We start from the raw sequence: 16,949 nt of genomic DNA on the forward strand, positions 1-16,949 counted from the left end.
GGCTTTGCATATAACTTGTCTGGTTTCTCAGGTTCAAGCAGGAGAGGAATCGTTCCTTAGGATGTCTTATATCTCACAACTCATGATAGCTGATTTAGATGATATTTAAATGAGATCTGGGACCTTAGACTTCAGAGTTGATGCTGAAATTAATTAACAACTTTTGAGGCTGTTGAGATGGAATGAAAGTATTCTGCACATAGGAAAACCAGGAATCTGGGGAAGGGGGAGATCAGAGGTAGGATATTATCAACTGCATTGTGTCCCCTCCCCCAAATTTATATGTTGAAGCCTTAAACCCTAATGTGATTATTTCTGGAGACAGGACTTTTAGGAGGTCAAGTTAAATGAGATCATAAGGGTGGAGTCTCTATCAGATAGGACTGATGGTCTTACAAGAAGAGAAAGATCATTCTCTCACGTGTACCCACTCACACTGAGGAAAAGCCACAGGAGAATGAAGCTACCTGCCGGTCAAGAAGAGGGCTCTCACCAGAACAGAATCAGCTGGCACTCTGATCTTACAATCCTAGGTTCCAGAGCTGTGAGAAGTATGCTTGTGTTGTTTAAGCCACCCAGCCTGCAGTGTTTTGTTATGGCAGCTCCAACTGTCTAATACAGGGGAAAAGATGGGACCTGGAGTCTATAATTGTGGATAATGTAAAAAGCTGAGAAAATAAAAAGACAAATAAACTTTAATTATGTGGACTAATCCAGGAAAAATCTGCAATTTTAAACTCTGTGGTTAATTGGCCAATTTTGATAATTTGATTGGCAAGCTTTTTTTTTTTTAATACAAGTTGTGATATAATTCACATACCATAAAATTCACTCTTTTAAATTGTAGAGTTCAGTGGGTTTTAGTAATAATTCTGGTAGCTCAGATGGTAAAGAATCTGCCTGCAATGCAGGAGGCCTGGGTTCGATCCTTGGGTAGGGAAGATACCCTGGAGAAGGAAATGGCAACCCACTCCAGTATTCTTAGCTGGGAAAACCCATGGACAGAAGAGCCTAACTGGCTATAGTCCATGTGGACACTAGAGTTGGACACGACTTATGATTTCAGGAGGATGTATTACTATTTTTGCTCCTTTTTTAAAAAGCTGGATTACTTTTGAGGCAGTTCCGAACAGAAGACAAATGAATTTCCTGTCACAAATGAGAAGTCTCATTAAAGCGAGCAGGTTGTACTGCTAAAACCCTCACAGAACCCCAGTCCCTCTAAGGCCGCGTTTCTTACCCAGTGTGGCGAGGAGAAGGCCAACGATGTGTGAGTGGGCGGCGATGGCCGGGCCCACGCCTGGGTGGATGGCCAGGTTGGCGAGCACACGCGTCAGTTTGATGAGCACGTCCTCTGCCTGGGCCGGCCTCCGTGCCTCGGGACGCTCATCTCCTTCCCCCCAGCGCTTCCCAGAATGCAGATCCAGCTTGTAGAAAGTGTGGAATAAAGACAGCAGAGTTGGGATGCTCCCTTTCTCCTTGGAAAACTGCTCACGAGCCTGGTTGTTTTTTGCTGTCAGGTTGCCAAGAATAAAAACAACGCGAACAACTAAATCCTGCAATAAATTAAAGACAAAGAGTTACGAGAGCAAAGGGGCTGGGACAAGTTGGTGGGAAGAGGACAGTATTTAATTAATTCATGATTTAATTAATAGTAAGATGGAACACGTCTGGTTTCTGCTGACTTGTACAGTATTTGATTCCCAGGATTGGTGCAAAGTGACAGAGGAGATTAAAAGCATTTGGCAGCAATGAAAGAATAGAAACTGATTGATGCTGTTAGCAAGGTCTATTAACTTCAGATCCTTCATCTGAAATTCAGGCTGGCTTTTTTTTTTCCTTCAGAAAACAATTAGTTGAGTGAGATGACATTACTAACAATGTGTTATATAAATCTAAGCCTTGACACAAACAGGTTTCTTGAGCACCGAAATCTTTTCCTAAAAGTTCACCTCCTGCTCAAGCACTGTATTTCTCAAAGTGGGGTGTCTGTCCCATAGGGGCAGTCAGTTTGTGTTACATCAGACTTTCTCAGCCGGGGCACTGCTAATTCTTTGTTATGGGGGGCTGTTTATGTTTATGTTTTGTTATGGGGGGCTGTTTATGTTTATATGGCACCCCTAACCTCTCTTACTAGATACCAGAAGCCCTTCCTCACATACCACAACCAAAAATGTTTCAATGTCCCGTGGGGGCAAAATTGCCCGCAGATGAAAACCACCATTACAGAGTATTTACCACTTGAAAGCAGTATTTGTTTTTCTTGAGCAGGGTAGTGGTTACATGGCTGATGCTTTTATAACTGTTTGCTAAATGGTACATATGTGTTTTGTGCACTTTTCTGTATATAAGCCGTTGTTGTTTAGTCGCTAAGTTGCATAGGACTCTTTGCGACCCAATGAACCGAACTGTGCAAGGCTTCTCTGTCCATGGGATTTCACAGGCAAGAAGACTGGAGTGGGCTGTCATTTCCTTCTCCAGTATATAAGCTATATTTAATAACAAATAAACGTTTCTTTAAAATCTCAGCTGAGAACAGTTTATGACTGCACAAGAAACAGAAACAACTGTGCTCTTAATTTGACAACAGTGGGCAGACAGACCAGTTCTGCTGTTAAAGGAACACTTACTGAGGGGCTACAACTAGCCAGGGTGCTGATACTCATTGCGCGGGTGCTGTTTACAGACAAGAAACAGGGTTGGAGAAGCCGCCCTTGTCACAGCCAGTGAGGGGTGGAGTTAGGATTTGAACCCCGGGTTACCCAGATCTGGCGTCTTTGGTACACTAGTGCCTCCCAAGTGGCTCGTTATTTACCTCCTCCTTTGCCTTGACTGCTTTCTGAGCAGTAAAGGAATTATCTCCTTTCAAATGCAAATATGAGGAGGAATTCCACAAACCCTACCTTATCAGATCTGTAGTTAGCAGCAGCCTTAAGGAATTGGGACAGAGGGCAAAAGGCTGGGCCGGTTTTTCTCCAGGTGGGACCTGGGGGATGGGAGCAGCCCCAGCACTGCGTGTGGCCTAAAGACAGTGGAGGATCCTGGACAAAGGGCGAGATGCTGGGGCTTGCCTGGGTCTGCTCTGCCAATACCAACTTGTTCCTGCTTGTTCCTGAAAACGTTTTCCCTGGCCCCGGCGGAGAAGCAGCCAGGCTGCTGCTTGTGCAGCTGTGAACCATTTGCCAACATTAAGAAAGGACAGAGTCTAACACGATGTGTGCTGGCCCAGGAGAGTTCACACCCAGAAAAACCTCAGCTGGGCAGTGTGCAACCCATCACGCAGGTGGTCCAGGCACGGGACTCACTCCTGCCCCCACCACAACTGGAATGCTAGTCCTTGGGTACGTTTTGAATGCTGGGGTCTAGGGGAATACACATACATACAAACAAGGATGAGGCAAGGTGCTCTGAAGAGTTCGCCATCTACTTGAGAAAACAAGGCTAATAATAAGTGGAGAGACTGCAAAGACTGAAAGGGCTAAGGAAGAAACTAGACACCCAAGGGGATTATGGTTCCCAGCCAGAGAGCCAGGCAGCCTGGGTCGCACTTCACTTGGCCTTTCTGTCTCTCGATTAACTCATCTGTAAAATGGGGAAAATACTGTGATGCAAAATTAAATTCATAATGTTAAAAAAAAAAATTAAATGAGACAAAACAGACAAAGCACAGACTGTAGTGAGTGATGATTCAGGCACTGTTCTGAATCCTTTACTATCAGTAAAATATTAGTAGCGTAAACCTATGTGGGAAAGACACAGAGGTTTTAGAGGAGCCTAGATAAGAGGATGCTCAGCGAACAGGGGGTGGCAGCGGGAGAGGTTAGCAAAATTATGACTATGGTTTTGAGTTCAACCTTGATAAGTTAATAAAAGCAGATATGTGGTGTGGAGGATAGGTGAGTTGACACTGGGGAAAGGAGCATGTCCTGAGAAAGAATACCTGGGGCAGTCCCTCTCCTGGTCTGGGGTCACCTTGTTTGTGTCTGATCACCAGACAGTTCCCTAAAGAAGCTGAAGCAGGTAGGTCTTAAATCTAAACCAAGCTCACAAAGTTGTTATAAAACTCCAGTTTCCCTTCACGTGAAACCAGTGGTTACTTCATGTAATTCCCAGTGGGCCAGGCCTCTCCCTGGGCTCTGGAAAGACAGTACTCTCTCCCTCTCTTGTCACACCCAACAGCAAAGCAGACCATTTTCCAACCAAGACAGAGGCTGTTTCTGAGAACTAGGCTCCTTGAAGGAAAATTCCACTGTGTTTTCTAAACTGAGGAGCAAGAGTTTTTCCCATAAACTCTGATACACAATTTCTGATTAAAGACTGCACTAGCCCTACCTCTGAAAATTGTAATAATTACTATTATTACTACTAGTAGTAGCAGCAACTAATACTCTGTGTTTATGATTCACCAATCACTGTTCCAAGCACCTAGGTACACAAATCAACTAATTCTCTGAAGTGACGATCTGCAGTTCCTTAATTGGAACAAAATGTTCCCACAATTCGGATAGCCACCTCCCTCATGCCCTAGGCAGTAGTTATGGCCAACATTTCTAGACTTCCCGGTGTTCCCTGGACTTGCTCTTATTTCCACAAAAGCACATTAAGCAAGACAGGAAAGACATGATCAGTGTTTTTAAATGACTTCTTAAAGCACACAATATATAGCTGCATTCTGTTGGCTAAATCATCAAGAGCATTAATTTACCTCCTAAGATTTGTCTTCTGAAAGATGCTAGACTATTCATTCCACCCCTCTCCCTCTTGCTAGCTCTGCCCCTTCACCTCTACCTCCAATGTTTGTTTTTCTGGTTGGTCTAGCTCAGAAGACTTCTCTGGCCCTGTACCACCTCCAACCGTCACTGCTGATTTGCTGACCAGATCTCTGGCTGCAGGTAAAAGCAGGTTTCCCCCTAGGTCCTCATTCTTCAAAATTCAAATTTCTACCCACCATCACATTTGGTCCCACAAGGGAAGACTGGGTGCTGCTTTTCCTGCTTGAAAACCTCCCTCAGGCCCTTGCCACTTTTAAAATTCTTTGATTCAAATATCTCTGTGGGTCCTAATATGGCACAGGTTATTAAGCCTGACACGGGGATAAGAAACTCTAGGCTTTAGGGCAGGAAGAGTTAACGCTGCCGCAGTGCCTCTCTCCCTGCCTTCAGATGGAAAAAGGAGGGGGTGGTTCCTGGCAGCAGCGGTGCCAACTGAAGGATGGCATGCAGAATCAACAAATGGGCTGGCAGATTGCACTGTGTGCACCACCAAACTTCCAGCAACTGCTATGCTTGCTACTTCTGTCCTCTTTCTCAGGGTTGTCTAAAGCATCGTCTTCTTTTTCTCCCCTCAACCCTTCTCAAATATGTTCTCCATGAATCTCGAGAGAGAATGGAATAGGCCAGAGCAGGGGCAGGCTCACAGGCAGCTGGCTGAGGTGGTGTTTCCTTACTCCCCTGCCAGTGCTTGTCTGGACTCATCGGGAATTCTGAACGAGGGGGCTGAGCAAGAGGGCCCCTTAGCTCCCCACGGGTGGTCTGTGCTCTGTGAGGTACCCAGCCCCTGAACGGTGTTACCGTGAGGTTGTTTATTGTTCCACAGCCCAATCAAGCTCAAGTCTACTAAATATCACTTAATTAAAATCCTATAAAGATTTGAAAAATTACACAAAGGCCGAGATCATCAATTTGCAGAGAAATAACTCGCAAAAAACAATTTCATCATCATGCCAGTCTCCTTTGAGGTACAGAGCCTCTCCTTTATTCTAAGACAATATCTGAGAACCACCTATAAATCAACACTGTTACAGCCTTTTTGTTAAATTGAACACAAAGTTGCATGTTCAGACCACAACTATGTAGTTTTGAAACAGCAAAATGAAGATGAATCAGGAGAATCTCTTTTTTTTTTTTTTTAAGAAGGCAATCTAGTATAACCAGTTCACATAGACTTTCTAATTTTGCTTAAAAAGGAGTCAGCCCAGCAACAGCTCTGGCCAACCAGAACTCAGACAGGTTCACGTACTGGACGAAGCCTGACCTCAACTGTGCGTCCCAGGTATAGCCGGTAGAAAGCTGAATGTTCTCTTTGGTTTAGCATAAGCTGTGCCCTCATGAGCAAACATGTTACTCAGTCTGAATAGGCTCCACACGCCTGTAAATCAAATTACTTTAACTGGAACAAAACAAGGAGCAGGACACTGCTGAACAGAGTGGTCTCTGTCAAGTTCCAGCAACAGCCTCTGTGTTGACTGTTATTTTCCATGTGAGAAACACTGGCCTAAAGTCAATGAAGGAGATTTCTACCTACTCAGAGATGTAGAAACTGAGGCTTGAAGAGGCTCCCTGGCCCCAGAGTCCCACACTGGTTAAGAGAAGAAGCAGGACTCGGACAATCACTTCTGTACTCACAGATGGATTCCCAAACCACTTCAACCCTCCTCCTCATTCCCATGACCCTCGTCTTCCCCAGGCTCAGCCCCAGCGGCATCTTCTATTCTTCCCTCTCTCGGTCACCAAGCTCCCTCCACTCTGTCATCTCAGAATCTCCCCTGACTCCCACTTCCCACACCCACTCTGGCTAACCCAGTCTGTAGACTCTTGTCAGAGATCCTTGACGGGCTCCTCCCTCTGTGACCAAGGTTAACACCACTTCTAGAAGCGCAGCTCTTACATCACCCCCTTGTTCAAAATCATCCACTGCCTATAAAATGCCAAAGCCAGCATCTAATTACCATCCAGCCCCACGTGACCACTTCTGCCATTACCTCACTTTACTCCCCACCCACTGTCCACTCTTCCCTGACTCCACACCCTTCCTACCCACAGAACCTTAAAATAACCCATGTACATAATGTTGACCATGGGGAAGGAACCATATCAAGATGTCACAGAAAGAATCAACTATATTCAGCAGGCTCCATTACTTACTTCAGAGAATACTTGTCCTAAGTCAAGGAAAACATTTTAGAAAGGTTTTCAAAAATGGGTTGAAATTGAAGGGGTTGTAAATGTGCTCAAAATTGGAACCCTCCTTTAACCAGAAAATTAAACTCATCAAGATACCCTCTTTAAATTTTGGTTAGAAACTTCTCACGCAATCTGGATCTGAGAGCTCAATCAGGATTTGCAATTTGCAACATTTACCCAACTTCCCACCCTCAGACAAAACTCCAGTCTTAATCGAGCTTACAGGTGGCTTGAAGAACAGATAAATTTTACCATTGGGAAGACAGACTGCAGTGCTGCAGAAATGCTAATTAACCCCAGGCTACTGAAAGTGGGTCAACAGTTTGCCCAAGTGCTGAGCCATACAAATCAGAAGAATCTGAGAGATGTTGGAAGCTCAAAACCAGAATCGAAGTAGAAAATCATTTAAAAATCAGAAGAGATTATATGTGATGCTTCCATCCATCTATCCATCCCACCAACATCCCTTAATTGAGCGCCTACTGTATGCTTCTGAACGCAGCTATCACTCAAAAGCACCAGGGCGATGCTAGAATTTCACTGGGCTCTTTTTTTTAAGTCAACAGACATAAATCAGGCATTTGGGTTCTGTGCTGAGTCGGAGAGGGTGGGCGGGAAGAGCCAGCTCCACAAGGGCAAAGCAGCAGGAGCTGGAAAGAATGAACAAGCTAAGGGCTTTTTGTGCCGCCCGCCCGGTCAGGGGTGCAGACCAAGGCCAAGGCCGAAAAAAGGAGCGAGCTCAGCCAAACGCTCACAGCACCCACTGGGAATGTGGCTGCCGAGGGGCTGGGAAGACAGCCACAGGGCCCTCCTGCCAGGCTGGAGGAGGAGGGCAAGCGGGGAGCCAAGTCACCATATAAAGGCACCGGGGAAGGGGTGGAGGCGCCTCCCTCGCCAATCCTCTGTGGCCCCAAAGAGGATGGAGGAGGGGGAGAAAGGTCGAGCTATCCTCTGGCCTGCTGCTCGGCTGTGGTTGCACTGAAGAGGAACAGCTCCAAAAGGGGCCAATGTTTTTTGCTTTCAGCCCTACCCTCTCCAGACATTCCGAGTCCCGTTTTCAACAGCAGGATGCCTGAGCACTCTGAATCAGACAGCGTTCACATGCCTTGAAGACCGCCGCTTGCCCTGGACGAGAGAGGCTCAGCTTAACAAGCAGTACAAGCACGGACACGCTGGGGGATTCCCAGACAGCGTTCTCTGAGGCTGACGATTGCCCTGCATTGGGAAGTTCTGTTTCACAAAAGAAGCACAAGGAACTGAGTGTATCTAAAAGTGGGGAGGATTAGACAGATAGCTGTTTAATGGACAGGAGTGATGGGAATGTAGATAAAGGTTATTTTTTTTTTTTTTTTTTTTGGACTGTGACCTTTGCAAAACATTGCCAGACTTACAAGTCTTATTTGAGGGATTTTACCTGATCTCCTGCCCAGTAGATATTTATAGAAGAAATGGGGGAAAATCCTTCCGTGCTATCCAAAAAAACAAACCCAAACATATTTTGGTGAGCTGCTAAATGTGGCGACGCTGATGTCAGAAGCACCCCTGAGGCAGGTCTGCTTTGCAAGGCTGCCACAGACCCCGCTCACGCCTTCCACACTGGGCCCATCTGCTTGCACATTTGGTTGTACCAAATGCAGTTTACACCATAAAGCATACAATATGTGCATAGTTCTTAAATGAGATTTGTCATTTCACTGAATTTCGGTCAGCATTTTAAATAGATACATTTCTTTGTGCTCTAGTCTAACTTACAAACTGCACCCGGCTGACTGCAGTGCTGTGTTTTGGTCTCAGTTTTTGTGTGTGTGGGAACTGGGAGTTACCAGTTGGACCATGGATCCTGGACAAATCAACCTCACAGACAGACATGAGCCAAAGAAGTTGCCCTTGTTCTCCCTGAGGAAGTCGTTTGTGAGAGCTGGGAGGAGTGGATTCCTTTTCTCTGAGACTGCCGATGAAACCCTTGGCTTGTACCACAGCCATCATATTCTGACAAGCTCGCGTCACTGAAGGGCTATGGGTGAACAGAGTTGTTGTGAACCCAACCATGCATTATTTAAAATGAACAAATTGTCCTCAGCTTTGTTGCAAACTTAACAAAGGTTAGATATGGAGATATACTGAAATTTCTCAAAGCAAAAATAAAATTCGGTGGTTGCTTCATTAGCAAATGAGTCAAGAACAACTTGTGGCTTGTCTAGCTAACCAAGGATAAGGAATCCTCCCTTCCACTGCCAGTTCAAGGATCCCCAGGGCTCACTTCTCCTCAGTAGCCCAGTGTGACCAGTGTCGGAAGCCCCATTTGTGCAATGGCTTGGTCTCAGTGTCATCTGTTTTGACACAAGTCTGGCAGAGAAAGTCCCTGGAAGGGTCGAACGGCCCATCTCCTTTTCTCTGGCTAAGAAAGTGCTCCTTGGTTACCTTGTGCCTCAGCAAAAGGCACAAGGCGGGTGGTTATCACCACTTACTGGGGAAATCTACACCAACACCTGGCCTGTCTTGCTGATTTGGTTCCTACTTTGTAAGGGAGATTCACTTTCAGCCACATGCCTGAAGATGAAGATTGACCCTGTGTGGCTGCTTTGATTAATCACTTTAAAATCTCTTGAGGATTTGTACAAAACCCTCCGCTGTCAATTTTGGGGAAAACAATTTGTTTTAAGGGGCCATCTTAATAATTTACACCACAGGTTCCCACACCTGCTCTTCACCTGAGGTACCTATTAAAAATAGGTTCTTGGGCTCTGTCCCAGACCTGAATCAGGCTCTCCCAGGGTGAGGCCTGAGAACCTGTATTTTTAAAACTCCTCAAGTTTAGGAGACAATGATTCAATGATTCAAATCAAGAAAGAATTCAATATCTCACCACTTTAATACCTAGTGTTTTTATATCATGTTAAAAAACTATGAATCCATGTTTCTTTTAAATAATTCTCACAACACAGACAGGTAGAAAATAAAGGTGAAAATGCTCTCCCCACCACCTTTCATTATCAACTGACCTAATAACTGAGACAGATTAAGGGCACTCCAAAAAGACCAATTTTCATATGCTGAAGTCAGACTTTTCCTTGAAAAGAGATGAATATGAATAAGGTGTGGAAAAAAATAAACAGGAAAAAATTTTTTACTTTTGACATTTTCTCACTTTTTCTTTTTTTCCCTTTAATGGAATGCACCACCAGATGGGGGAGGAAAGATTCCACTTCTCCCAGCAGCCATCAGCTTTGGTGCTACCTGGTTCCAAGCAGCATCTCCCCCTGGTGGACGGGGGAAGCGGCTGGCCACAGTTTCCTGCTAAGCTCCTCACCTGGGTGATCAAAAAACACTCAAAGAGGTGTGTGCAGGTGACAGTTCATTTGTCACTAGAGAGGGGTTTTCTTTCTTTCCTTCTTTCTTTTTTTGAGATTTTTGTTTCTATGTTCTCCAAAAATACACTAAGTCATAACGTGATTAAATTTAAAAATAAGTCCCAGAAAAATGAAATCTCTGCCAATTATCAATGTAGCCTTCAAACTTTTAAGACAAAGGCAATGCTAACCTCTCAGGACAAAGATAAGGGCTGCAGACTGATTGCTGAGTCCCTGGGTGACAGCTCCGTACACTAAGAGACTATAACGGGTCCAAAGTGTGCATGTGTCTATAATCCAAGCTGGCCTTGGAGAAACATTTCCTAGAACTGAAACAAAAATAGTTCTAGGAAGTAATAATTCCAGTTTAAAAGTTGCTGGACGACTGGGGTACATTTCAAAGATCAGTTCAAAAGTCTCAATGTCCAAGTAAAGCTCAGGTGGAGCAAAATCTGAGCCACCAAAGATTAAAACACTCACATCAGGATGTGGTGTGCGGTTTCTGTTTCTGGAAATCACTTCTATCTCGTGGGAAAGAGGAAAACAAATCTTATCCAACTAGTCACCTGGGCCAAAGGGAACAGGAACCTAAGATGCTGTGCTGGTCTGAAGTAATTTAAGATCCAGCATTTCTGTTTTGCTGCTGTGTATGGCAGCCCATCAACAAGAAAAATGTGGGGAAAATTATTATTTCCTCCTCCAAAGTAGGAAGAGGAAAGTAAATATTTAAGGAAGAAGTACTAGAGGACTAGAAAAAAAAATATATTGTATAACACTTTACAGATTCCAAAGCATTTCACATACACAAAATTCATTCTTTCAGCACTTATCATGAGTCTGTTACGCCAAGAATCATCTCAGGTTTATAAAGACAAAGCCTGTGTCCTTAGGAAATCCCAATAGTGCATAAGGCAGCTACACAAATGATAACTACTTAGAGAATCACAAAAGAAATATTTACAAAGATCTCTAAAAGCCTTTGGTTAACGATTTTAGGAAGTGGTTGGGACACATAACTATTTCCTTGTAGCCTGAACAATTTCCCTGCTCTTCTAAAGCATTCTGGTTTTGAGGAAAATGTAAAATATATATATTTTTCCTTACTAGAAAATATCAAAGATGATTCAAAACTGTAATATTTCCTTCTTTTGCATAAGTAAAAGACAATACAAAGTCAAAGTATAATTTATAAAAAGTTAACCTGGCTCTCACAGAAATATAAAATGAACACATTAAAAGAATTATTTATCTCATTAATGAAGGAAGCCAATACAATGATAAAGTGGGCTCCAAAAACAAGAACTGGGTGTTTACAAGCTTTAAAAAGAATGTTAGAGGAAGACTACTAGTTAGAATCATACCTGGCTAATGGCCCTAAGGTAACAAACCATAACTTTGAGGTTATCTTGTCTACCAGAGGAAAAAATGTACAAATTAATGTGTAACTTTATAGTGTCTGGGTTCTAATCAAATAGTAAACAGCAAGTTTAAACAAAGATATATTCTCCTTGGGAATTAAGCCCTGTTGGTTAAACAGTGCCCCAGTATGACTTTGTCAGAATATACGGGCTCCTACCCCGCACTCTAGCTCTAAGTTTTGGATGATTTTTCTAAATAATAGTGAAATAGTTAGGGTCAGAAACATACTGCTTGGGTCCTCAGCTCTGACTGTATTAACTGGGTGCACTAGCTACATTAAAGGGTTTAAAATCATCATGTAGTATGTAACATTTGAGGACTGGCTCTTTTCACTCAGTATAGTTGGAGATTTATCCAGGATATAGTATATATAAATAGCTCAGTCCTTTTTTAATGCTGAATAGTATTCCATGGCATAGATATTCCACAGTTTGTTTAGCCATTTATCCAGAGAAGGACATTTGGTTCTTTCTAGTTTTTGACTATTACAAATAGAGCTGCTGCTGCTGCTGCTACTGCTAAGTTGCTACAAACCTTTAAAAAATAAAAATTAAATGATGCACTAATGAGGAAAAAATTGGCTGGTCTTAGAAGGCTTCATAGAGAAAGGAACACAGAGCCACACCTTGAATATGAATTGGCTTTTGAAGATAAGAACAGCTGAGAGAAATTTCATCAAAAGTCCCTCAGGCTCTTCTCACTCAGAACCTATTCAAAGTCAGTGTTTAGACTCTTTAGGTGTTACTTTTAAGGTTGGTTATGAGGTTCCCCTACTAATTACAAATCATTGCAAAAGACAGGTAATGATTACCAAAGCAAAGTTAATAACAATGGAAAGGGAGAGAGAAATCTACACAAAGATGACACAGGCATTTAAAGAAGTCTATCAACAGACTCATGCCACCAAAGTAGGACAAACAACCTCTAGAGTAATAATTCTGCTTGTAATATTGACCTTTGGCATTGATAAGAGGAAATTATTTTTAATATCTTCTAAGAGAGCAAGGAAATATGTAATATAGTTGAATATGATTTTTACCACAATGACTAAAATAATTTTGGTGAGGGCTTCCCTGGTGGCTCAGTGGTAGAATCTGCCTGCCAATGCAGGGGACACAAGTTCCATCCCTGATCTGGGAAGATCCCACATGCCATGGATGTGCCACAACTATTGAGCCTGTGCTAGAGCCTGGAAGCTGCGCCTGCTGAGCCCACATGCTGCAACTATTGACCTGTGCGTCCTAGGGCCCGCACTCGGCAACAAGAGAAGCCCGTGTGTTGCATCTGGAGAGTGCCCCTGCTCGGCACAAGTAGCATAAAATGCGAGCAGCAGTGAAGACCCTGCCCGGTCTAAAGTAAATAAATAAAAAATTTTTTGAAAGTTTAAAAAGGTAATAACTTTGGTGATTAAGGGGATAAATCGCACATTTCCTTGGTGGTTCTAAAAACAACATGTTACTGTACTTACTTTGCAAGATGCTCTTTATTCATTTTTGGACCAAAATAATTTTAGCAGGAATACAAAATTATAACGTAAATCAATAGAGAAAAATATGGCCTTTAAATACCAATTTTGCTTTATAGATAACTACCAGTCCAAAGTGAAAAGCAATTCAGTAAGAAGTGTGGTTAAATTTTATGCCAATTAAACTTTAAGACATTTAGTCCCTTGAACCAGAAAAAGCATACCCTTAACTATACTCACATCTCAAGTATCTCATTATTAACAGCCAGATGCCAGAACTTTCTACTTTCTATTAAACACAACCATCATCTAAATTACAATTAGAGAAACAAACAGTTATGTACCAGTAATACTGTAACAAATAGGGCTATTTGTCAGTACTGAACTGATGGGTTTTCTCCTTTTTCAAAAAAAATTACCGGTTATGACATAACTTGAAATCAAACTGTTAAACAGAAATGTTTTCTTTAAATCCACATTTGAAAACATCTTCTCCAGTTACTGTCCAATCTAAGTCATCCATGATCAAAACACCAAAGTAAAAAAGAAACTATGATGGTAAATTAAAATTAAAACCCATAAAGTAATCCCATAAAACAAAATTACAAAATAAAATCCATAATTAAATCCATTTATAAGTATAATATTGAAAAGTTTCTTTTAATGTTACAGCAAACTATCTTTTCTACCCTTTTCATTTTTTCCTTAAAAAAGAAAACCAGAACTAGGAGTATCCAAGCTCTTAGGGGGTTAATTCACTTGTCTAAAGATTAGAGTTCTGATAGTATATTTTACCAAAATCTAAATCAGTAAATGCCTAATGGATACTTAAATTAACAGCACTGTGAATACTGTAAGGTAATCACATTCATTCTTCAGCTGACACAGCAAATTCCTATGCCATGAAATCTTTCAAAGTATGTAATTTAGAGAAAATACAAAATACACAGGGGAAAGCATTTGTAGTCCAAATACTCAGAATCAGGAACCCAAGTGCATATCTGTAAACTTTTTAAAGTGAAATAGAGACATTAACACTTTCAGCAAAGTTTATCATCTTTAAAACTTACAGGTGGTGCTAGTGGTAAAGAATCTGCCTGCCAGTGCAGGAGACCCAGGTTCAATCCCTGGGTCGGGAAGATCCCCTGGAAAAGGAAATGGCAACCTGCTCCAGTACTCTTGCCTGGAAAATTTCATGGCCAGAGAAGCCTGGCAGGCTACAGTCCTGCCGCAAAGACTCAGACATGATTGAGCAACTGAGCACATAATACATAATGATGTAATATGAACACAGAAATTTCTCTTTATCAATATAACCAAAATGAGACTAGCAACCTTTTAATAAATAGCTGATAACAGTGTAAAATATAACAAATTTAGTCATTCTCAGCAGAAGTACTTGGCTAGGTAAGAATAAGTTTAGCGCTATTTGTGGCAAACAGGAATTATATTTTGAGGTGGTTTTGATATGGTTAATATAAACATACACAAAGCTTTATATTAAAACCATTTTAGAATATATATAATTTGATTTTAAACTGGTGAGACCTACTATGTAATTTTGAAAATTTACCATACTGGAAATTAATACCTATTTTCATGTATAAACCATCCTCACTAAAGAGTTGATGTCACTTTAATCATTTATAAAGCAAATAAAACTAGCCTGCATTTAATGACTATTCAAAACTGATAATATCATAAAAATTAATGTTTGTATTAAGTATTACAATTTTATTAAGGGAAAGTCATTTGTGAATTCTTCCTTTTTTTAAAACAGTTGTTACATTTTTGTCCAACTCATTAAAACCAAATTATTTCCTTTAAATACTTAACCTCGAAATGTCATCTTCTAAATACAACAGTGTCAAAAAATTTGAAAATTTCAGGGCTAGCAGAATCTTCAGAGTATACCCAGTGTAGGGGATCCCAAACTTTAGTTTGCATTAGAAGTCCCTGCAGTTCTTGTTAAAGTGCAGGTGGCTGGGCACATCTGCACCCACCTGGCTCAGTAGGCCTGGGTTGGGGCCTGGAAATAACCAGTGTAACCCCACCCCACTCAAAGGTGCCTCCTGTAGGAGGCGTCCACAGAGCACTAGGAGAACAGCACCCACCCTTCACCCAACATCGTGAATCCTTATACTGCACGCACATCCTTCTGAGGCCATTTCTGCCTCAAATTACTTCCTCCCCACTTCCTCCATGGAACTCTCTGCCTCCTGGGGGCAGCTCGTTACATATCTAATGGAAGCTTCTAAGAGAAAATTACGCATTCAAAACACAAAATCATTCAACGTGGCCTTATTACACAAATACACCAATGCAAAGACACACTGAAGAGTTAAACGTATAAAGAACTGACCTGCTTCTTCTGGTATTTGTTTATCAGATTCAAAAACAAGGCATAACATCTGGAATAGCTGGCCAAGGCTACACAGCAGTCATGGTAAGAAGTAAGTTTGCTGTAGAAATGTCAAATGGAAAAAATAAAAGTCAGCTTTGTTTTTCAATAAAACTCAAGTCCGCTTTAAATGCAGACCTTCAAAGCATTGTCCTGTGCATGAAAAGCAGTCTGGAAATACTCTATACACTGGCCCAAAGATGCCTCAGGGAGCTGGTCACCTGCTCTAGATTCCAGGAGCACAGGGTGGGAGCAAGGAAAATTTCAAGTTCTTTGAAAAAGAGAAAGCTGAAACCTCTAACGCAGGTGGTGGTGGTTTAGTCACTGAGTCGCGTCCGACTCTTGCGACCCCATGGACTGTATCCTGCCAGACTCCTCTGTCCATGGAATTCTCCAGGCAAGAATACTGGAGTGGGTTGCCATGCTCTCCTCCAGGGATCTTCCCAACACAAGAATTGAATCCAGGTCTCCTGCATTGCAGGCAGCTTTTTTACCAACTGAGCTTGTGGTTCAGAAAACACAAGATAAGAAATTTACACAATATCTGGTAAATTTCAATCTGGTAGAGTCAATCTCCTGGAACTTCAGCACAAGCAAATGTTAAACTGCTCAAATATGCTAGGTATATTAATTTCACAGAGAAGGCAATGGCACCCCACTCCAGTACTCTTGCCTAGAAAATCCCATGGATGGAGGAGCCTGGTAGGCTGCAGTCCATGGGGTCGCTAAGAGTCAGACACGACTGAGCGACTTCACTTTCACGCATTGGAGAAGGAAATGGCAACCCACTCCAGTGTTCTTGCCTGGAGAATCCCAGGGACGGGGGAGCCTGGTGGGCCGCTGTCTATGGGGTGGCACAGAGTAGGACACGACTGAAGCGACTTAGCAGCAGCATATTAATATCAAGTATATTAATATCAGGCAAAATAGACCTTAAGGCAAAAAACCTTGAAAATGGCTTCAAATTTTCCAAAGTAAGCAAACAAACTAACATAACCCACAAGGTGGAACTCACAAACCTATATCAAATTAATAGATGTTCATAAACCTCTCATTAAGTGACAGATTAATAGAAAAAACATCACTAATATTTTAAAAACTTGATCATGTGCCTGGCCATTAACAAGTCTCAGTAAATTACCAATGTTTTAGATCACATTTTAAAGACATACTTTTGGAAATTTAAAAACACATAACTTATAGGTCAAAGAAATAAGAAAATAAAAAACCACATATCTGAATAATAACAAAAAATACTACAGATCAAAATTTAGATGCGGCTGCAGCAGTAGAGGAAAATTCACAACCTTAAGAAAGCTGACAGCAAAGGGATTTCTAACCAACATAGAAGG

The 16,949-nt window shown here is 42.0% G+C and overlaps 1 protein-coding gene across 10 annotated transcripts in view; it reads right to left on the reverse strand.

The window, feature by feature from the left end:
* Window positions 1-16,949, reverse strand: part of ARMC2 (armadillo repeat containing 2) — a 319,621-nt gene that overhangs the window by 103,474 nt on the left and 199,198 nt on the right. For all 10 annotated transcript variants that reach the window (XR_011568324.1, XM_070795509.1, XM_070795508.1 and 7 more), the window contains 2 exons: window positions 15,559-15,658; window positions 1,241-1,556 (listed from right to left, as the gene is read on the reverse strand). Coding sequence is in view for 9 of the 10 variants with exons in the window: in XM_070795509.1 (XP_070651610.1) it covers window positions 1,241-1,556; window positions 15,559-15,658 (416 nt within the window). In the remaining variant the exon portion in view is untranslated. The remainder of the gene's footprint in view (window positions 1-1,240; window positions 1,557-15,558; window positions 15,659-16,949) is intronic.

The sequence above is a fragment of the Bos indicus genome, chromosome 9 (genome assembly GCF_029378745.1).
Source record: "Bos indicus isolate NIAB-ARS_2022 breed Sahiwal x Tharparkar chromosome 9, NIAB-ARS_B.indTharparkar_mat_pri_1.0, whole genome shotgun sequence".
NCBI classification, from domain to species: Eukaryota; Metazoa; Chordata; class Mammalia; order Artiodactyla; family Bovidae; genus Bos; species Bos indicus.